This window comes from Ambystoma mexicanum, chromosome 12, assembly GCF_040938575.1.
Source record: "Ambystoma mexicanum isolate Mex_15411 chromosome 12, UKY_AmexF1_1, whole genome shotgun sequence".
Lineage (NCBI taxonomy): Eukaryota > Metazoa > Chordata > Amphibia > Caudata > Ambystomatidae > Ambystoma > Ambystoma mexicanum.
Genome location: NC_090936.1, coordinates 572,313,442 through 572,335,784, shown reverse-complemented (window position 1 = coordinate 572,335,784; position 22,343 = coordinate 572,313,442). Strand labels below are relative to the sequence as shown.

The 22,343-nt window shown below is 47.3% G+C and overlaps 1 protein-coding gene across 1 annotated transcript in view; it reads right to left on the bottom strand.

Moving 5' to 3' along the window:
• PRPF19 (pre-mRNA processing factor 19) overlaps positions 1–22,343 on the bottom strand; it is a 218,870-nt gene that overhangs the window by 46,111 nt on the left and 150,416 nt on the right. The window contains exon 12 of the mRNA XM_069628891.1: positions 7,671–7,740. Coding sequence (XP_069484992.1) covers positions 7,671–7,740 — 70 coding nt within the window. The remainder of the gene's footprint in view (positions 1–7,670; positions 7,741–22,343) is intronic.

Sequence of the window (22,343 nt, the reverse complement as noted above, 5' to 3'; positions counted from 1 at the left end):
ACCGACACACAAAGCCATTGAGAAGATTGTTTTCGACAAAACTATCAAGAGATTTGAGAGGACTGACAGAATTCTGTCACACAGGAGATTTAGAGGTGTTCCACAATATGTGCCTAAAGTGCTTGCATTTTAGCTTTCGGGGCACTCTACTAGCGGTCTTGGCCCATAACAGCAATGTCGGACGTGAACAATCTAGGACTAGGGGTAAAGTAAGGATGCCTCGCTACACTAAGGTGTTTTTAAAACGAAGTAAGCAATGGGTGATCAAACCAGTCTATGATGAAATGCAGTTCGACTGTGTGAAAGGCCTTATTGTTGCTGTGTTAGAGAAGCACAGATATGGAATTTTGGACGTTTCTGTGCAGAGCAGTGATCCATTGCCACCGAATATTGCGACTGTGCCATGCCCATCCGAAGCACAGCTGATTGTGAAGTACAAATCCCGGTTTAAATAATTGCAATACGATTGTCTTTTTGTAAATAAATGTTATTGTACAGTGTACCTGTAACCCTAACCCCTACCTTCACCATCATGGGTGGCGAACAAGCTGGGTGTCATCTTTGAATTCTCTCTATTCACCTCATATGTGTATGTATATATTTTTCTCATGTCTCATCTCATGTAAATGTAAATGCTGCGCACTGTTAACGGAGGGGAGGCTTGCGTATTGCAAATAATAAAACAAACAAATAAATCTCACTTTTAACTCAACTCCTGTGGTACTTTATACTTTCCCTGACCTTCCGCCAAAAATTAAATGTCTCAATTTGGGCTGCAAAGCTCGCAGACAACGGGGACAAAATTGGGGCACTTAGAACGCGCCAGCCAAGCGGGCCGTGGCATTTGGGAGAGAAGCCCGTTCGCATTTGCACATTGAGGCGCACTACATTAGTTCTCATGGATGCCTATACTATGTGATGTTGCAAATAAAGAATGCGAAGGACAGCGGCTTTGATTTTCAGCTCGCGCCCAGATGAGGCCCACAAGTCGCACTGGAAGTATAAGGGTCTATTGTTTTTTTACCTTGAGACAGGGACCATGCTGAAAGAACTACATTTGAAGGGGGTGCGCAATAACATAAGAGACGATAAGGCAGAAAATTCAGAAACTAGACAGAGTTTCATTTTAGTTCAGTATACGAAAAATCGTTGTCAAGAGCACGGTCCGTTTTACAGACTGCATTACGAAGAGACACAATGGAAATTTCAAATATAATGTAAGTAAATCTTTACACGCTTTTATACCGGAATGAAGATTTAATGAATGGATGCATGAATAAATGAATAAATGAAGAGCTAGGAAAAGCAAGGAAAACGTGTTCGTAGTGGGCACATGGACATGCAGGTCCACTGGTCTCACCGATCTCGGTCCTTGGCCCAGCCACTTTTCCCTGCACTGCCTACCTGTATCCTCCAGCCCCTTCTCCCAGCATTTACCTTGCACTTGCCACCAGCTGGCCCTATTTAATTTGTATTCAACTAACCATGTACAGCACTTTTATCCCCCCTCCCCCCTTCGCGATCAGAAAGACAGCTGGCCTAGTAGGATCGTTGTCTGTCTGCCCTTGTTCCCCACCTGCCTCGTCGCGCCTAGAAACACTTGAGTATAGGCGCGTTACAAATGCCATATCATATATCATATCATTCCTCACGCATGTAGACTAACTGTCGTTTATCATTGTGTGTTGGCCTCGATTTATTTCGTTACTTTTCACATTGATTTTAGAGCCGAACATACTCCATTGAACTATCCTTGCAAGCAAATAGTTTCTGATCGGCTGTAATAAATAAAATGAGTAATATTAATGAAGATCGGCTGGCGAGACTAATTATAATTTTTTTATTTTCATAACAGGTATTTGCTCCCCTTCTGCTACTGCCATCGGTTTGAGACACCAGCAGATGGCTTTTACAGTAGACACCTGCAGCTTTGTGTGAACAACTGGAGCACACTGACAATTTTATGGGACAATCGCCAAGGGCCCACATGCCCTTACGCTGTACTAGTGGCTAGAAGCAACATATCAACCTTTACTATGGACTGGTGCCTAGTTGATGGAACAGCTTTGCGGTTCTTTTAACGAAAAGCAACACCCTGTGTACCATGGCGGATACAGATAAAAGAAAATAAATGGCTTTCGGAGTTCATATGGCAATTGCTGAATATTCTCTAAACATTTAATGTAAAATAAATGTACTTTACCAAATGTACCGTGTTGCTGTTTGATTTTAAAGTACAGTTTCATATTCCGAATTGTGGCGCGCTGTGTTGTGAGATGGTCTGTGTTGGTTTCCGGGTTCTGTGTGGAGTCGCGTAGAAGACGACTGGGCGCGTTTGCCTACGCAGCACAGCAACGTCACGGAGAGAGGCGGGGAATATGAATGTTTGGATAATGTCAGGCTCAGGGGCGGGGGAATTGATTTAGTGCCGCAAAAGCAGGTCAGCCAGGGCGATGGGGGGAACCGATAGGATTATCAGACAATGGCGGCTCCCTGGTGCTTTTTTTCGCGTGCGTTTAATGGACGAAAACTCGGGTAAGGTCCATAGGAAAGTTTTCTAAAATCGAGCCACTTAGGCTTAAAAAAACATGGCCGACCCGTAGGGACAATAAAAATTTTTACTAGACCATGTCTTTAAACCATCTGGAGGCTCCTTCCCAGCCTATTTGTAACATTCAGATATTGCTAGGATAATCCATATGGATATAGTTCTTTTGGACACCCTAAGGCCCAATTTGTGTCCAGTATAACCGACAAACAACTGATCTGTTTTCTAAATCTTTCCAGTCTAGATATGTAGAAACTGAGAGCCCTTTTAGGGTCTAGTCTGTGGAATCTTTCCTCCTCTTTACTAGCGTGCGGAGGAGGAGGATAAAAGGATGGTAAAGGGATTTTCTGTGACAGATGAAAATCCGAAACTATTTTAGGTAGGAAAAAAGGCTTGACCTTAAAGCACCATGGGAGTGGTACACTGAAAAGGATCCACACTGTTATCCCTGCACCAGTGACTGAATTTCTTCCAACAACACCAGTATAAGAATTTTGTTGCTGGCCTTCTGGCCGAAAGCAAAATCTCCATAACGTCATCCGGGAGGTCCCAATCCTTATATCTCAACCTCTCAGAAGCCAGGCGTGAAGGTTGAGAGTTTTGACCTCTGGATGGAGAACCCAACCTTCCTCTTGCGAGAGAAGATCCTCTCTTTGTGGAAGACGTATTGGAGGGCAGATGGACATGTCCAGAAGGTCCGGGTACCACGTCCTCCTGGCCCAGTCTGGGCCAATTAGGATCATGGTTCTCCTGAACTTTCTCAACCTCCTGATTACATGAGGAATCACAGGGACTGGAGGAAACGCGTAAAGGAGTGGATATACCCAGTCCACTACGAACGCATCCCCTATAGCTCCTCTCGGGGGAAATTCCCTTGAGCAATACAGATCGCACTTCTGGTTTGCCCTGGTCGTGAACTGGTCCATTTGAGGGGTTCCCCAAAGAGCGAAGATCTCTTGAAGGACTTCCTGAGCTAACTCCCACTCGTGGGAGACTCTGCCCTGCCGGCTCAGAGCGTCCACCGCCGTGTTCAGCTCTCCGGCTAGGTGAACTGCCGACAGAGATTCCTTCTTGCATTGCCCAGAACCAGAGCTGCATTGCCTCTCTGCACAGTGGGAGTGATCCTACGCCTCCTCGTTTGTTTGAGGTAGTACATGGCCACTGTGCTGTCCGTTATTATCAGGACATTCTTTCCCTATGCAGAGGGAAAAAAGGCCTTCAGCGCTAGTCCGATTGCCCTCAGCTCTAAAAGGTTGATGTGTAGTTTTGACTCCGATGGAGACCAACGACCGCTGATTGTTAGATCCTTGGTGTGGGTTCCCAACCCTGTGATTGAGTCGTCCGTCACTACAGTTATCTCCGGCCATGGTTGCCAAAAAGGTTCCCCTCTGAGGATATTTTCCTTGTGAGCCCACCAAAGGAGATCTTGAGCCACCTTGGACGCGACTTGTAGAAGATCCCACATCTCCCCTGAAAACTGGGACCATTGAATCCTGCGGGCCCATTGAAGTGATCTCATCCTCATTCGGCCTAGCAACCTTAGGAAGTCGAACGCCGGTAGATGTTGGGCATTCTGAAATTTTGTTACCATCTGCAGAATGCGGTGAGCTCTTTCCTCGGGAGGCGAGGCTTTCACTGAGGTGGTGTCCAGGACCGCTCCGATGATTTGGAGTCTTTGGCTCGGAATCATTTGTGAATTCTTGCAATTGAGGGAGAAGCCCAATTTGTGTAGGAAGTGACAGGTAATGGCCAGATGTCCCTGGGCCAGTTCAGGTGAACTTGCCCTGATTAGCCAATCGTCCAGATAAGGGTAAATGTGAATCCCCTCCCTCCTACGACTAGCTGCCACTACCGCCATTAGTTTGGTGAAGACCCTCAGGGCGGAGGTGAGCCCAAATGGCAGAACTCGAAACCGATAATGAGATCCGCCAATTGCGATCCTCAGGTACTTTCTGTGTTTGAGATGGATTGGCACATGAAAGTAAGCATCCTGAAGGTCCAATGAAACCAGCCAGTCCTGAAGCTGAAGAGCCGGAAGGATCTGAGAAAGGGTCACCATCTTGAACTTGTCCTTCCTGAGGAATTTGTTCACGTTTCTCAAGTCCAAGATGGGTCTCAAACCTCTGTCCTATTTGGGAATGAGAAAATAAGGGGAGTACCAACCCTTGTTCCTCTCCGCTACAGGTACATGTTCTATTGCACCTTTCTCTAGCAGGGTTAAAATCCCCTGCACAAGGAGCAGGTCTGGAATTTTACAGAGTTGGCTCCCGGTGGATGATCTTGAGGCCTTTGATGAAAAGGAAGGCAGTAACCATGGGTCACTATCTCTAGTGCCCAGGCATCTGAGTTAATGCCCCGCCATTCGTCTAGATACTGAGTGATTCTGCCTCCCACCGTGGTCTTGTGGGTTAAGACCTCAAAGTGGCTTTGCAGTGGCTGAGGAGGTAGTAGCCGCTGCTGTGGCCGATCTAGCACCTCTCCCTTTTCCACCACAAAAGAGTTTTCTTTGTTGTCCCCTCTGACAAGCCTGCCCTCTCCCTTTTCCAAAAGAGGAATAGAAGCGAAAAGGACGACTCTTCCAGGAAGATGACCCTGCGTAAGAGTGTTGTTGAGGTTGCCTTATAGCGGCGCTGAGTGATTTTGCTGCCGCTTTCGAGGTCTGCAGCTTCTCCAAGCTCTCGTCTGCCTTGCTGGCAAACAACCTCAAGCCGTCAAAGGGCATATTAAGTAATCTGGATTGTACATCAGATGCGAAACCAGATTTTCTCAGCCATGCAAATCTACGCAAGACTGCGCTAGATGCCATGGATCTGCTTATACTCTCTGCAGTATCCAGTCCTGACTTGAGGCACTCTTCCATAGCTTCCTTCCCATCCTTTACTATCGCCAGGAAACCATCCTGCTCCTCACCCTCCGGGATGTGATCAGCCGCTGCATCTAAACAGCTCCACGGGGTGTAAGTGAACCTAGCTAATGTACAAGTCACATTAGTAGACTTAAGGGCCATACTACCAGAAGTAAAAGCCTTCCTCGCCCAGGCATCAATCTTTTTGTCGTCCCTGTCAGGGGGCATAGAGGGATAAGCCGACTGTCTATTCGCAGTCGCAGCTTGCATACTAAACTTTCAGGAGAAGGATGCTTAGATAAATATTCTGGATCCAAGGGAGCAGGTCTATACTTTCCTACAAATTTCTTATTTACAGCTGGTAGAGATTCAGGTGTCTCCCAATTTGTAATAATTCTCTTTTGAAGAGCTTTGAGGAAGGGAAGGACTGGGTCTCTGAGGTCCTTCATCAATAATGTCTGTTAAGTCGCCCTGGTTATACCTTGGGGACACCGACTTCCACCCCATAAAATCTACCACTCTTCCCATGAGGTTCCTATACCCCGGTTCAGCATGGTCTGTGGGGTCAGGCCTTTCAAAATCTACCTCAGGTGAGGTATCTAGGCCACTGGCCGATTGTAGGCAGTCAAAGGTCTGACATTTTTGAATTAGGATCTACCAGTTCCTCAGGGACATCTCTTGTCCCAAATCGAACACCAGCTGATGTAATTTCCTCATCAGAGGTTTGTTCCTCAAAAATAGCAGACAGATTTTAATAATTCTTGCCTGGGCGCAGGGTGGACATTTTTTTCTGGTAAAGGTGGAATAGACCTAGCCTTAGCCATAGTTGTCATCTTGGGAACCGGTATGAAAGATTTTCCAGACAAAGGCGTCGACAGAATCGACACCAGCTTCCACATACTCGAAGGAATCCCCGAGGTAATCGAGGATGGCTTTGATGTCGAGTAAGGCTTCGATGCCGAGGCCGCAGGTATCAATGCCATTTTTGGCTTAGACGGCGTTGTCAAAGGACGCGTCAAGTCGATAGCGGACTTCGACGATGATGATGCCATTTTGTCCTCAGACAACCGCGATATATGCACTGATGGTTTCTGTACAGTTTTGTGAGGCGCTGGAGAATCATCTTCCGAGGACGCCGTCGACTTTTTGTCGTATTTAGTGCGATACCTTTTGGATTTCCCTCTGCTACCTTTAGAGTGGACAGGGGCATGCTCTTCACGCAGCTTTTTTGAGGGGGTCAGGCCACCTTCTCAAAAATGTTTAGCATTGAAGCCCTAAAGGCCTCCCCTTTCTTTGGGGAATCATGGTTCGAAGGACAAGAAATTAACCTTCTGTCGGGCGAGGAAGAAGAGGACGAAGATCTATGATGTCGCTTTTTTGATTTTTTTTTCGATGACGAGGAAGAGGACTTCCTCGAGCGACTTTTCGACCTCGATCGCCTCGACTCATGACGAGATTTAGATCTCGATTCTCTCGAGTCTTTCAGCAGACTTGAAAGACTCTTCCCCCACCGCCAGCTTACCTTAGCATTCCTTAAGAGCCTTGTTCGACATCACCTGACGCGACGCGCACTCGTCAACTCGGTGATCAGGACTAAGGCACCAAAGACAGTTGCGGTGAGGATCCGTAATGGACATCTTTCTTCCGCATTTGAGACACTTTTTAAAACCTGTCTTGGGTGTTGTCGGGGTTGAGGAAGAAGAAATTTCTCAATGAGAAAAACTGACGCGCCGTTTTCAATACACAAAGCAGAAGCTCGGAAAAACAGAACTGAAGCAACGGGCATGGCTCGAGCCATTTATACGCCGGATGACGTCGCCGCTCGATGGCAGCCTTCAAGGCACCACGCTACGCGGCCTCGAGCACAGCGCCCTCTGGCGAAAAAAGTTCCGAAAGAAGCAGCAAGCTGACAAATATATCTAAGATGAGGAATACGTGGGAGGACACAAACCATTCGAAAGGTGTTTGCTGGGCCTCCTATCGCCGACTGTCAAGTGTGGGAGACAGGTAGAGAACATGCAGGGTGAGTAGGCATTGGGGGAAATGTTGAAGTAGTTGTGGATGTATAGGGTGTGATGATTTTGAAGCAGTCTTGGGTGAGAATTTGCAATTCAAGATCAGACAGGAATGGGGATGGTCACGGTAGGAAAAAGGGAAACGCATTGGAAATGCTGACATGAGAGGGCAGGCAATTAATAAGATATAGTTAAGTCATAGGTAAGATATGCTCTTGGGATGGTTGAAATGAAGGCAATACCTAGAGGAAGAGCAACTTACCACAGCCGGAGGTATCATCTGTCACTTTAGTGAGAACACGTCCCATGTGGATATCCGAGAATGCCCAGTACTGAAAAACAAACAGATTGTAACCCCATTAGAAGGGCAATGTCTGGCTCAACAAGCAAACTTTTAGTCAGCAGCATTCACACTCACTAGCGAGAACTAACAACATTAACAATAAGAAAGCTAAGCAGCCACAGTCCCTCACATTGACTAGTAACACTTACCTGCACACTATACACAATAAACATGCTTCTATAATCACCATGGCATTCAGGATCATTAAACATTTAACTAGAGGGAACGCACTGAGGATTATGCTTTGCCAAATGCTTGCTAAGGCTTCCAATTGGCAGGTCAACTCAGCCCTTCATTCTTAGGCAGATACATAAGTACCATTACATTGGGTAACACCACCTGATATCACAGAGCTTAGAAGCAGGAGACACCTAGCATTCAGCTCCAAATAATTAAAATTGTTATGATGGATTTCTAGAATCTGGCCTGGTGGTTGCGATGGTTGTAGTGAACAGGTAACTCTGAGAAGTTAGCCAAAACCCAATCAAGGTAAACGTGGAGAGCAGTCAAGGCTATTCTCAGGAGTGTGTGAGTGGGGTCAGGGATCCAAGAGTCCACACAATAATTCAATTTAGTCAGAAATGTATACAAATATTTATTCTAGACCTTTACACACACTAAACAATGAAACTAGCAGGTGATATTGTTAGGGAGATTCATCGTTTTTATGCTCCTTCCCCTTTTCTAGTGAGACCCCCAGCACCTTTTTCCTTCTATCCTGAATGAGGGGAGCCTTTTTCCCCACATTCATTCTCACTTGCTCTGACTTCTGGAACTCTGTTATCTGTGCTTTAACTTTTCTATGGAGCGTGCTTTCCTCCATATCTCTTTAAAAAGGCATCTGCATTTAACTTTTGCAGCACACAGTAACCTATGTGCAGTGTTTCTGGGAACCGTTTTGGGTTCTCCTTTGCGATTCTTCACTATCCTGGTGAACTACATTTCTCCATGATCGAGGGATACTTTGTGTCCCTCCTAAAACTTTGTACTATGAGATTAGCACACACCATCTTTTGTGGAGTCCTAAGGGGATGCCTAGCATCCCCCTTCTCTCTGCTCTTGTGACTTTTCAGTCAGATGGACAACACTATAGTTATGGCTGGTGGCAGTGGACCTGTTCTACCAATTATTAGTCTATTTCTTCTGCAGACTGTATTCATGTTCGAATATGGCGGCTCCTTTCTTTTTTCACCATTTCTTTCGTGGTTATACTTGTAAGGTGCGTGCGCGTCTGTGTGTCTGTGTCTTTGGCGGGACCCCTTGGGTGTCCCAGGCTAGGCTCCAGTGTGTCTGTGGAGGCAGGAAGTGGGGGAGGAGTTTAAAACTCCCCTGCTTTTTGTCTGCTGGAGTGCCTGAATGGAATCAGTTCCCACTGGAGAGCTGGCTGTCCCGATTGGACAGCCACTGCCCCTTTCTGTAAAAGGCTGAGAGTTTGCAGAGGCGTGGGTTCCTGAGGTGAAAGGCAAGTCGACCACGAACAGAAGATCCGAAGCGGAAGACGACCAGAGACACTTGCAGACCCTTCGAGTATCCGTTAAGTGACCACTTCTGTCCTGACTGTTTTCTTATCAACAAAAGAGCTCCAAAGAGGATAACTCCTTCCCTTTGGCTGGTGGGCCCAACCAGTAATGAGACGGACTAAAAATTGAGCCATCTCCCGAAGTGCTGTTCCTTTCCCGAGCTGTAGACCGCGAATACCAGGAGACCTCCGAACCTTTCGCAGTGCAACGTCTTTGCAAGGCCTAATCCATTCCCGACTTTGGCGACGTCCAGAGGCACGATCCTACTCATCTAGGTCCCCTCACCAGAGTGCAGGATTTCAGAATCAAAGATCGATCGTGCGAATACAGTTCTTTGTTGGAGCTGATAAAAAGGCGCCAAATCCGCAGACCTACCAAGGAGACCGAAGAAATCTGTGCCAATGGTCCTCTCTCTCGAGATTGCTGCTGAGACATCCCATTCAGAATCCTTCCTTTCATCACCAGACCAAGAAATCAGGAGACTGGGTCCGTCGCTGCTGCACAGATGAGAATCCAGGTACAGTTACTTCTTCTAACTTAAGGTACTGTGGGGTGAAAGGTAGAACTTAACTTGAACCGAAGAGTCACTCCAGTGTGGCTGAGTGTGTGAAGAAGTGTCCGGGTGTCGACCCTACCTCTGACCCAAGCTTGCCAGCATATGTCCCTTTATGGAGTCCTTTTGCAGTGTCCCCTTAACTTGTGTTATATTCTTCAGCATCTTATTCTAGTGAATAAAATGATCCTGAGGAACTTTGCCTATCCTGCTATTACAGAAGACTGGCTCCACTGCTACACTGACTTTCATATAGTTAGGGATTGGACTTTAAAAAGTGTAGAAGCTAGGAAAAGTGTACTAGAAGTTTAGGAATTGCTGCTGTGTGTATAACCAACCTTTTTCCTTCCAAAAGACTATCTGAAATGGTTTGCTAACTAAGTACAATTACCGGTTATCTGTAAAGTAACGTGAATGCACGGTAGTACCGATAATACAGTAGAATTGTCATTAGTGTCAAACTCTATTTTAAAGGGGAGCAACTACTATTGAAGTTATTACCTCTGAAGAGTATTAACTCACTAGCATCCTCCACCGCCTACACATGCAAGCTAATTAGGGCAAGTAGAGCCTTCCTCACCCAAGCTAGCTGCATCATCATAGCCAACGCCCTAATACTATCCAGACTGGATTATTGCAACGCCATGTACCTAGGAGCCAACAAATGCATAACCAACAAACTACAGACACTACAAAACAACGCTCTCAGAACAGCCCTCAACCTACCCTCTAAGGAACACATCTCCAACAAAAGAAGAGAACACAAATGGCTTAAAATCCATGACCGCATCTCCCTCAAAACGGCATCACTCACCCACAAATGCTTAAACAACGCAGCCCCCCCCCTATCTCGCATCCAGAATAAAGAAAAAAACGTCCACCCGCCCCACCAGATCGATCAATTCCTACTGCCTGCAGGTACCCAATTTCAGACAAAAGAAAACCGGCGGCAGCAGCTTCCCTGTCCTGGCAGCCCAACACTGGAACGCCCTCCCACTCCACATTAGGACTGACCAATCCTACTATAGCTTCAGGCGAAACACCCTCACCTGGCTGCGGGCCAATGATCCTCACGACTAACCCTGCCATCTAATCTGATCATGCCAGTGCTATAACCTGACTACCATGCACAGCCTTAAATTTGTAAATATGTAAATGCAACCGAACTGCCCCTACGCACAGTATTAATATGTAAATTTGTAAGCCTTCGCTCAACTATATGTATATATGCACATCCCACACAATGTAACTGTAAATGCAATGCACTTTTTCTCATGCCTATCTTATTCTGTAACCAAGTTTTTAAGTAATCCTATCTTCCTGACCTCTGTTGCGCCCTGTTACCTCTGGGTTTTGCGCGCTATACTAAATAAATAAACAAACAAACAAACAAACAAGAATTCCTGTGTGTGCTATTAGTGAAATAAGTATTCATCTACATTCCTTGTGTAAATAGGAAGAGATATATATTTTTAATATAACATTTACTGTATAAGAGTTTCTTTGGACTATTGTATTTACTGGGTTCAGTGTACTTGCCTACAGCTCACATCTTCCTCCTATGATAAGCTTGGCTGCTCTGCCATTCTACCAAGATCCTTTGGGTAGTAGACTTATACTAAGATTTGGGGACCTCTATTCCAAGGGGTAGTTTTATCAAGTCTTACCCAAGTGGACTTTAGGAAAACTCCCCTAACAGATATTGCACAAGGAACAAGTTACTTACCTGTAACTATTGTTCTCCAGCATGGATTCACATGCTCATGAACATTCCCCGTTGTCAGGCTGGGAATTCTTGGTTAAAAAAAAAAAAAACAGTTTCACTTTCAAACTATTTCTCCTTTAAACCAATCACTGTCCTCTGGGTCATACTGCCCCCATCCAATGACGGTCCTCTCCCTAAACCCCTCCTCTGCCAGCCATTGTTAGGGAGAATTTTCATTTTTGTGCCAAAATCCTCCCCCCTTAGAGACTCCCAGCTCTTTTGCTGGATTTAGCACTTTTTAATTTTAACTCCTGAGCGAGTGGGACCTTTTTCTCCCTCTCTCATGTGTTTTTACCGGATTTGGATTTTGTGTTTTCACTGTTTTTGGAGTCATCTGCTTTTTGTATAGTGACTCGCAGCAACTTCAGTGCAGTGTCACTGAGAAATCCTTTGGTTTTAATACCTTTTTCTTGTGTGAACTACAGTTCCCAAGAATAGTAAAGTGAAATTGACTTTACTTAGCTTTTTTCGCTTTGTATGTCCAGCACAACCCATCTATGCTGGGATGTTAGGATTAAATTCAAAACAATGTGCATCATTCACAAGGCTTTCTGTGGCCTGGGTCCAAAGTACCTTCAGCTATCCCTCTGCAAATACCTCCCTTCTCGACCTCTTTGCCCCTCTTCCTCCAACTCCCTCCGGGTCAGTCGTTTTTCTAAGAAACGTGCTAAGGGGAAGATCTCAGCCTTCGGCTGGGGCCTCCCAGAATAGCCTCCCTGCCTCGCTGAAACTTGAGGAGCACCATCTCTGGTTACGGAAGCACCTCAAGACCTTCCTCTTTACTTCTTTCACCCCCCCACCCCTCTTCCCTGCTGATGTGTTCTCCGTCTGCACCGTGCACCTGGCCTACCCTCCGCCCTCCAGGACCAGGTACCTGACCACCCTGCCACGCTCACGCACTGCCTCCTGGCCATCCCCTGCACTGGGGTCTGTATTCGTACCCATACCGTCCACCCCCGTTTTCTTCCTGCACTTCGAGATTCCCTGTCTGCTGCCTTCACCCAGCACTTGCTCTCACTGGCTGCTCTACAATGTCTCTTTTTTGTTGTTGTCTTTATTAATCTGCTTCTCTCCTTTGTTCCACACTTTCCACGTTCCCCTCCCCCATACACGTTTTCAATGTCACTGGGCCTAGTAAGATCATTCTTTTTTCTTCTCCCTGTTCCCCTACCTTGCTTGGTCGCGCTCTGAAACATATAAATAAGTGATATAAATATCATATCTCATGTGGAGTGCTTGGGGGTTACTTAGTAGCCTTTTCTACTACTTTCTCATGTAACATTTGTATGTTACCCTCGCTATTTTAAATGGCTGGTGGCAGTGGTTTAATTTTTCCTACCATTGTGCTTTTCTACAGCAGGATATACCCTCGGCTGCAGTACAGCACCCAGGGGTGACCATTTTGTCAAAATGGCCCTGGTCTTTTTTTCTGTTTGTGAGGTCTCTTGGCTTTTACTGAGCGCGTGGAGACAGGTTTGAGACCTTTGTTTGTCTTGCCTTTGGCGGGCTTCAGCCCTGAAGCCTGCCTATGGCTCCAGAGTGTCTGGAAGGACAGAATGTGAGGGAGGGTCCCGAAACACCCCTGACCTTTGTCTCTAGGAGTGACTGAACAAAACTAGTCCCGATTGGATGGCTGTCCTGAAAGGACAGCCACCCTGCTGTGTGATTGACAGCCTAAGCTGTGCATGAATGGGAAAAACCTGCTTAAAAGGTGAGGGTTTTGGGACTACAGACAGAGTCGACCACTGGAAGAAACATCCGAAGAAGAAATCATGAATGAGGCTCGGTGCAGCCTCCTGGACCTTCAATTGCCTGGTGAAGGCCTACTGCTGTGCGGACCTCCTTTTTGCACCTCAACAGAGATGCTACGTAGGAACGACTTCTCCCCTTGGGTTAGTGGGACCAACTAACCCAGAGAAACTCCACTTGGCACCATTCCAGACTTGCTGCAGAAGCCCAATACCCAGGGTCGAGTGTCCATAATCAAGTGCAACGTCTGCCGCAAAACAAATCGGGCCAAAATCTGCAGGAGCCTCCTAAGAACCCCCCCGCCCCCCAGAAGCAGGAAATCCCGATCCAGAGTCCCCTCACCAGTGCAGGGCCGAGGGAGCACGGAAAGTTCAACCGTGTCCAGCATTCTGCATCAGTGCGTTAAAGCGCTGAAACCGGGAAGTGCCATTGAAATGAAAAGAGCCCATAGCTGCGATGACCTTCCAGAGTACTGCTGCAGAATCCCTGCAGAAGCCCTCCAGACGTCCTCCCTCATATCCCCACAACTGATGTTCAGGAACCAGGGTCTGCTTGGCTGTAGCAAGATGGAACCCAGCTGGACCACCTTTTCTTCTAACCAGAGGTACTGTTTGGGCTTGGGGTACTTATCTTCTTGCCTTAAGTCGTATTGTCTCACTTGAGATTTGCGCTTGCTTAACTAAGTTGATTTCAACTCCCCTTTGCACAGGCCTAACAGCTTGTGTGTCTTCAGTGATTTTCTGTGAACATTCTGACTTTGTGAAAGACTTCATCGAAGAAGTGCATCAGAACTATAGACTTTGTCCAAATGACTTTGGCTGTCCTGGCTCCCTAAAGGCACCCTTCTAAATCCATTGACTTTCGCACTGCTTGTCCCTCCATAGGTTGTAGCTTGTTGAATACCGTTACTGCTGGGAAAGGCTTACCTAGACTTCATTGGAGGATTCAGTTGTCCTCACCTTTTTAAGAAACTGTTCTAACCTTTGGGTTGCATAAAGGAAGGGCTAATGAAAATTCAAAGTCTACAAAGTATATTGGTGTGATATATAAATGCAAATACCATTATTGTAATTGAAGTCACTTGAGGGTCTAGGAGAATTGTATTGAGCAAGAATATTCACCAGCTTTATTGATTCTGTAAAGTATTTCCAAAGTTTACTTGAACCGTTACTAAGAATTGCATTATTAAAGAATGCTGATTTAAAACCGATGTTAAATAAATATTAACAACTGAAACCTATGGTGTAAGGGTTACTTGTATTAACGGATTTCATTTGTACAGCTCACATTTACCCCCCCCTTAAGATAGGCCTGGCTGCTCAGTCACACTACCAACTTGTGTAGTACAGACCTATATCAATAGGTGGGTGTTAGGCAAAGTTTACATGCAGTACCCTCTGGGAACACTACAAACAACTATGACTACAGGTATAGGCAACCCAACCTTTGGTATAAGCTTGAACAACATAGTTTTGGTAGCGTATTGAGCAGCCAGGCTTATCACAAGAGGGGAAATGGGAGCTGTAGTGGAGTTGCACAAAGATTCACAGTTACAGGTATTCAAATAAGCTCTTACACTCAAGGTTTCTTGCATAAACAATTATTAATTTATCAGTCAGTTATAAAGCCTTCTTTAGAAGGGAGCAGTATACTAGTAACACACAAATACACTTCAAGTTTCTGAACCAGTTAAGACCCTTTTGGGATGGCCCACAGATACAACCTACACCCACAGGTGAATTAAATAACTAGGGTGCTGGGGACATTAATACCTTAATGTTGGCATTCAGAATACTTTTAGAAATTGGTAAAAGGCAAAGGTCATTAGAACACAAGAGACCACAAATAGTCTTAAAAGGCAAATACTTTCAGATCCTAAAGAAGAGTCATACAATGCAATAGGCTAAGCCAAAGTCAATGGGCAAAGGTCTTTTATAGGATGAAGCACTTCTGGTAAGTAAATGGAAAAGTCTTTGCACAGGTTCTTAGGAGTCTTTGATGAAAAGAAGAATCACATCTAGGGCCACAAGCTGATTAGGCTTGTGAGTTGTAGAAGTTTCAAAGCAACTCTACAGTAAGAGGTAGGTTCTCTTTAGCCTGTTTTACAGTACCTTGGAAATGAAGAAAAGATGCAGCTGATGACTTCTGTTCCTGGGCAGCTCTGCAGATGTCACTGTTCCTGGGCCTCAGTCGTGGGGACAAGAGGTATGATGTTAGTGGGACTCCTGCAATGCACTGGGAGTGTCAAAACTGGAAACTGGCAATTTCAGTGGCTGTTTCGCGTTTCAGCTCCTTGTGACCACCGCAAAAAGCAACACAGCCGTTTCTGGCTGTTGAGGTGGACCTTCCTTGCTTCTGGGGTCCTGCACTCTGTTGAGGGGGGCTCAGGCTCGGTCAGTCCTGCTTCCTGGGAGTCCAAAAGGATCTTCCAAAAGCTCTAGACCAGCTTAAAAGCAACGCACACAATCTGGTGTTCCTCTCCCTGGCTATATGGTTTCCAGCAGCACTCTGTAGAAATGCAGCCAGCTCTGAGATGGATGTCCAGGTAACTTACTTTGGAGTTGATTGGTCACACCAACTCAAGGGGAGAAGTCGTCCTTGCAGGGGCTTCTCTGTCGATGCAAACTTGGCAAGTTGGCACTGCAGCAGGGCTTCACCGGGCAAACCAACAGTCCAGGAATTGCAGTAGGCATCCTCTTCAAGCTCTTCTTCAGTTCCTTCGTCCAGTGGTCGACTCTGCCCTCCAAGCCAAAAGTCTTGCCTTTTATTCAGTTCTCTCCCATTCATTCCAGCCTAGCTGTCACTCACCCAGCAGTGCGGCTATCCTTGCCGGACAGTCAGCCAGCCAATCATCAGAGAGTGCATTCAGGTCTCCTAGGAGACTAAACACCGGGTCGGGCACCTCCCTCTCATCCTGCCTACCCCAGACACTCTGGAGCCAGAGGCAGGTTTCACTCCTGAAGCCCGCCAAAGCCGAAATGAACAAAGACCAAACCTGGTTTGGCGCGCAAAGAAAATCTCTAGAAGGACCTTTCCACAAAGAACTGGCAAAAAAAGAAGATCGGGGACCATTTTGTCAAAGATGGCTCCACGCCATTTTGAAAAAGATGGCTCCCGCGGTTACTTTACCGGAGCCGCGAACGCAGCCTGCGGTAAAGATATACCATGGTAGTTCGAACGAAACCACTGCCACCAGCCATCCAGTGAGGAAAGGGTAACAAAAATGTTACATGAGAGCTAGACACAGGATACTAAGTAGCCCCTCTAGCACCCTATTGTAAAATAGTGTGTGCTGTTTCTAGAAAGTTACAATGGTAAGTAAAGTCAATTTCACTTTACTGCTCTGAGAAAAAGTTTATACCAGAGAAGGTATTTAAACCTTTGGGAAATCTGGAAGACTTCCTTGTGTCACTGCACTGAAGGTGCTTTGTGACACAATGTAAAAGATGATGCCTATGGAGTTTGTCAGACTTCACAACCAAAAGAATCAGAGGTAAAATTCTCTCATGTATTTTTATGTGAGTATGAAAAAGGGTCTCTCCAGGTAAAAAAAAAAAATCAAGTCCTCAAAATCCAGCAAAGTTGCTGGGGGTCTCTAAGGTGAAGGGAATTAGCACATTTCTGAGAATTCTCCTTAACAGTGGGTTACCTAATACCAAGCAGTAAGTCTTGTGTAGTCTTGCACAGTTTTTTCTTACCTAACAAACACTTCCACTTGTGAGCGCAGCACTTCAAAGTCAACAACGCCCTGGTCTTGACGAGGACCTCCCTACAGTCTGCATGCAACTCGTACCATCCAAACTCTAGGGCTGCGGGAGCCAAGCCCTGAGGTTCAGCGATCCTGGGTCATGGTGAAGGATTGCGCCTCCTTCTCTGGTAAGATCTGGAACCACCGGAGGCGACACCGACAGGCAGAGAAGGTCCGGGTACCATAACTGCCTCTGCTATGCCGGGGCGATGAGAATCATCCTGCATTGGCACTGTCCGAGTATGTTGATGACTCGTAGCAGGAGAGACAACAGAGGAAACGCGTACTGCAATGGTGTCAAGCAGGACTTTGGATAATTGTTGGAAAAATCTAGATCGTTCAGCAGCTTGACAGCCGGCTCTGTGTGTTCGACGACCAACTCTTGCGAGTGGGCCCGGATGAGCCAGTCGTCGAGGTACGGGTATCTCCCGTAGACGCAGTTGGGTCATCACCTGTGCCAGGCACTTCACTGTCCTTGCACTACGAAGCCTAGAAACCTTTGTGGTTTCCTGTGAATGGGACATGGAAGTAGGCGTCCTCCAGGTGCAGCAACGTCAAGAAATCCTGCCTTTCCAGTTGGCCGAGCACGTGTTGAAACATACCCATCCTGAATTTCTGAGACTTGAGGTACTTGTTCAGACGTCGCAGGTCTAGAATGGGCCTTCAGGCCCCAGTCTTCTTTCTCACCAAAAAGTATCTGCAAAAGACTCGACACCCAGAGTCGCTGGGGAACCAGCTCTATCGCCTCTTTTCGTAGCATGGCCCGTACCTCCTCTAAGAGCTGAGGGATGTGCTGCTCCCGACATGCCACCTGAGGGATCCGCAGAAACCTGTGCTGAAACTCCAGGGTGTGTGTTGGGTGACAGCGTCCAGCACCCATCTGTTTGGTGGTGATCTTTTGCCACTCGCTGACCAACCTAGTCAGCCGGCCTACCACCGGGGTGCACAACCCACCGGCACCCTGCCCTGTGGGTGACGGCAATGCTGTCCTCGCCACCATAGGCCTGGGCATGGCCTCAGAGTCGTGGATCTGGAAGGCTGATGGTACGATGAGGAGAAACATTTTGAGGACCTGCCCAACCTTCCTCCGGAGGAGCGACAAGAAGAGTGTGCTGCTGGAGGGTGCAAAAAGAGAATGGGCCATCTCCGTATCCACCTTGATGGCTGGTACAGACTCGTTGACAAAGTTGCCGAAAAGGTTATCTCCGTCGAAAGGCATGCCCAGTACCTTTGCTTGGACCTGCTAGTGGAAATTCCTGGCCTCCATCCGCCCTTGGCGACGAAAGCAGACACTGTTCCCCATTTGCCGGGACCCTCTGTTGGCAATGTCCAGAGCGGTCAGACGCTAGTTCCCCCTCCGCAGGAGACCGATTGCCTCCATCCTCTTGTCCGGGAGGAACTCCAAAACCGGACCCAGCTTGTACCACAGCTACCTGTCGTACCTGGCTGGGATCCCCAGTGCGTTGCCCTACTTGATAGTGGACGATACAGTGTAAATCACCTTCCTTCCCATGGCGTCCACCCGCTTGCCCTTGCTGTCTGGAGAAACTGAAGATGACAAACACGGTTAGCCGACCATTTCCTTGCAGCCCCCAAAACAACAGAATATGGCGATGATTGTGATCTCAGGCACTGGGGTGCAGATTCCGGCATCCTGTGTTTATCCAGCCTATCCCGTTTGGCTGGAGGCGTGCAAGGGTTCTTCAAGAGAGCCAGGCCCTCTTCCCACACGTCATCCAAGAGGGGCGCCATTATGATCGTCTTCCTCAATGCCTCGCGCCTCTGGTACAGAAAACCCTCCTTCCTTCGGGTACAAGTTGGAACAGCTCAGAGACTCTGGAGATGGAGATCATGGAATGAAACGACCCCACCTCGTCCGGTGGGGACGCCCTAGGCTGCAGGCACTTGCTGCCCGCAATGATCTCGTCGTCCGTCATGGACGTATCCCATCCCCATACCTGGGCCTGCTGTGGGAGAGGGGCCCGACTCGGATGTGGAGGCTGAAATGGGGACATCAGATGACTCTTCCGCTGACGGCTGATCAGGGGCCTAGTGGACCATTGAAACCAGCCCTTGTGGCATTCTCTTCAGGATCTCCGACACCAAGGTGTGGAGGGCTGATAGGATGTTCAGAGAGACATCCCTCGACAGAGCTTGCATGATCGGAACACAAGGCCCAGCGCCGCTGTCGCCGCCCTCTGCCACGTCCTCGTGGACTGTGTGTACGGGCTCCAGGTCCTAGTCATCCGTGGATGAAATTTCCATGGCTTGGGCCATGGGTGGGACTGATCCGGGTCCTCCCCCCCTCCCCCATTTCCACCCTGAGGGGCTGGAAAAAGGTTCTGAGACGGTGTCCCCTTCTCCGGAGTGCCAGCAGACCTAGTCAAAGTCAATGCAGCGGCTTTGCGCCTCAGAGGGAGGGATACCTTCTGTGCTGTGGGGGCTACCTTCTCAGGTTCAGCCCCCTTAGCTTTCGAAAAGAGCAGCCGCCACTATCTCGGTTGTCAACAAAGACGTATCCTGTGCCGCCGGGGCATTCTTCAGTAGTTCAGACTTATCCTCAGTCCGCAGCTTCTCTGGCTTCTCCTGCAGTTTAGCCGGGTTGGACAATTTTATCTTTGAGGAGCTTGATTGTCGGCTGGCAATGGAGGCGGAAGATGATGTTGATCAAGCCCAGTCTGCCGTGGGACCAGCTTCCACGGCGACACTGGAGGACCCGGATTTGCAGTTCCTAGTCTTGTCTTGGGCCCCCACGGAAGAGGCACCCTCACAGGATTTAGAAGACTGCTCCTTGGACCAACCGGCCCTGGGTGAGTGTTAGGGAGAATTCTCATAAATGTGCCAATTCCCTTCACCTTTGAGACCTCAGCAACTTTGCTGGATTTTGAGAACTTGATTTTTTTTTTTACCTGGAGAGTGGGAGCCTTTTTTCCCCCACTCTCTCATGTACGTTTTAATTGTGTGTTCTTTGATTATGGAGTTTTAGGCAACTCCATAGGCATCATCTTTTCATTTGTGTTACACATCACCCTCAGTGCAGTGACACGGAAGCCTTTCGGGCTGTCTCAAGGTTTACATACCTTCTCTGGGATAAACTACTGTTTCCCCAGGGAAAGTAAAGTTGAATTGACTTTACTAGTCATTTTAAATTCCTAGACCCAGGACACCCCATCTAACAATAGAGTGCTGGAGGGGTTACTTAGTATCCTCTGTGTCTAAATACTCATGTAGCAGTCAAATGCTGCCCTTTCCTATCGAAATGGCTGGTGGCAGTGGTTTTACAATGAATTACCATGATTTTATCCCGGCCGCGAACACCGGTAATGAAAAATTGCAGGAGCCATGTTTTTCAAGATGGTGTCTGAGCCCCCTCTGTAAAAACAGGTCCTGGTCTTTTTTCACAGTTTTTCTTTTTTTAAAAAAAGATCATTCAAGAGTTTGTTTCTGCGCACCAAACCAGGTTTGGTCCCATTGTTCCTACGCCTTTGGCAGGCTTCAGGACTGAAGACCGCCTCTGGCGCTCGAGTGCCTGGGGTGGGCAGGAAGTGAGGGAGGTGCCCGAAACTCCCTGTGCTTAGTCTCCGAGTAGATCCAAATGCACTCTGGAGCGATTGGCTGGCTGACTCTCCGGCAAGGACAGCCACCCGGCTGGGTGAGTAACAGCTAGGCTGGAATGAATGGGAGAGAACTGAATAAAAAGGTGAGTCTCTTGGCTTGGAAGGCAGAGTCGACCACTGGAACGAAAGAACCGAAGACAAGCTTGATGAGGACGGCTGCTGCAACTCCTGGACCGTTGGTTTGCCCGTGAAGCCCTGCTACAGGTCCGAATCGTCAAGTTCACCTCGACAGGGAAGCCCCTTCAAAGAAGATTTCTCCCTTTGAGTTGGAGGGACCAATCAACTCGTAAGCCACCGGGACACCATTCTCTGAGCTGGTTGTATTTTCCTCAGAGTGCTGCAGGAAACCGAATAACCAGGGAGGAGGACACCAGCTTGTGTGCTTGAAGCGAGCTAACGGAACCAAAGATTTGCCTTTGACAGCTTTTTGACCAGTCCCAGTGCAGTGCACGAGTCCCCCGACGTCCTCCCTCTTGTCCCCATGACTGAGGCTCAGGAACAGTGAGATCTGCAGGAACAGAAGTCTTCAGCTGCATCTTTTTCTTCATTATAAAGTTACTGTGAAACCAGATCGAGCTAACTTACCTCTCACTGCGAAAGTACGTGAAACCCTTTGCAACTTTCAGGCCTGATCAGCTTGTAACCCAGCATATGATTCTTCTTTTCGCATCCTACTTCTGAGAACTTTTACAGAGACTTTACAGTTTTACTTACCAGAACCATTTTATCCCATCGAAGACTTTAGCCCATTGACTTTGGCCTAACCTATTGAATTTTATTGACTCTTCTGGTGAACTCAAAGCATCTGCACTAAGAATACTTGTGAACTTTCTTTGTGATATTCTAATAACCTATGTCGTTTTGCTCCTACCTCAAAGTGCTCCGAGTGCCATTTTGCTCCTACTTCAAAGTGATCGAAATGCCTCATAAACTTGTAGCTTAGTACTGAAGTATACTTGTGTAGAATATTTAGTTGCCTCCTTCTAATGAATGTTTTTTAACTGACTGTGAAATAAATAAGTGTTTTACCAAGAGACCTTGAGAGTGTTTATTTGAATACTTGTGATCGTAGACCTCTGTGTAACATTACTGCTCACATTCCCTCTTGAGATAAGCCTGACTGATCAGCCCTGCCACCAAAAACTGCATAGTACAGACTTATATACCAAAGGTTGGTTCTGCTTACACCTGTAGTCCTAATTGTGTGCGGTGGTCCCAGAGGGTACTGCATACAATTCTGCCCAACAGTGAGGCATGACCCTGCTCAGAGCACAGGGCAGAGCCATTGTGGTTGAGCCACGCTGCCAGTCTACTGAGCCTGTTCTTTGTCGTCTTCTTAGAGAAGCCACAGCATATCTCGCAATCTCCTTCCTTGTGGTCCGGATGCAGGCAATAGAGGCATTGTAGGTGCTTGTCCACCACAAACACTTTTTGTAGCCCGCGCATGGTGCAGTACTTGAAGAGGGACCTTCCTTCCTTCTCCGTCATGGTCAGAGGGTGCGAAGGAGGCCAGATGGCCTTCTGGAAACTTTGAAGATCTTCGCCCTTGAGGAGCGCTGAAATTCACAGACAACGGATCCGCACTGTCGGCAGATGGAGAAGAGAGCACACAGGCTCTTTCGGAACAAAAACAGAACCTT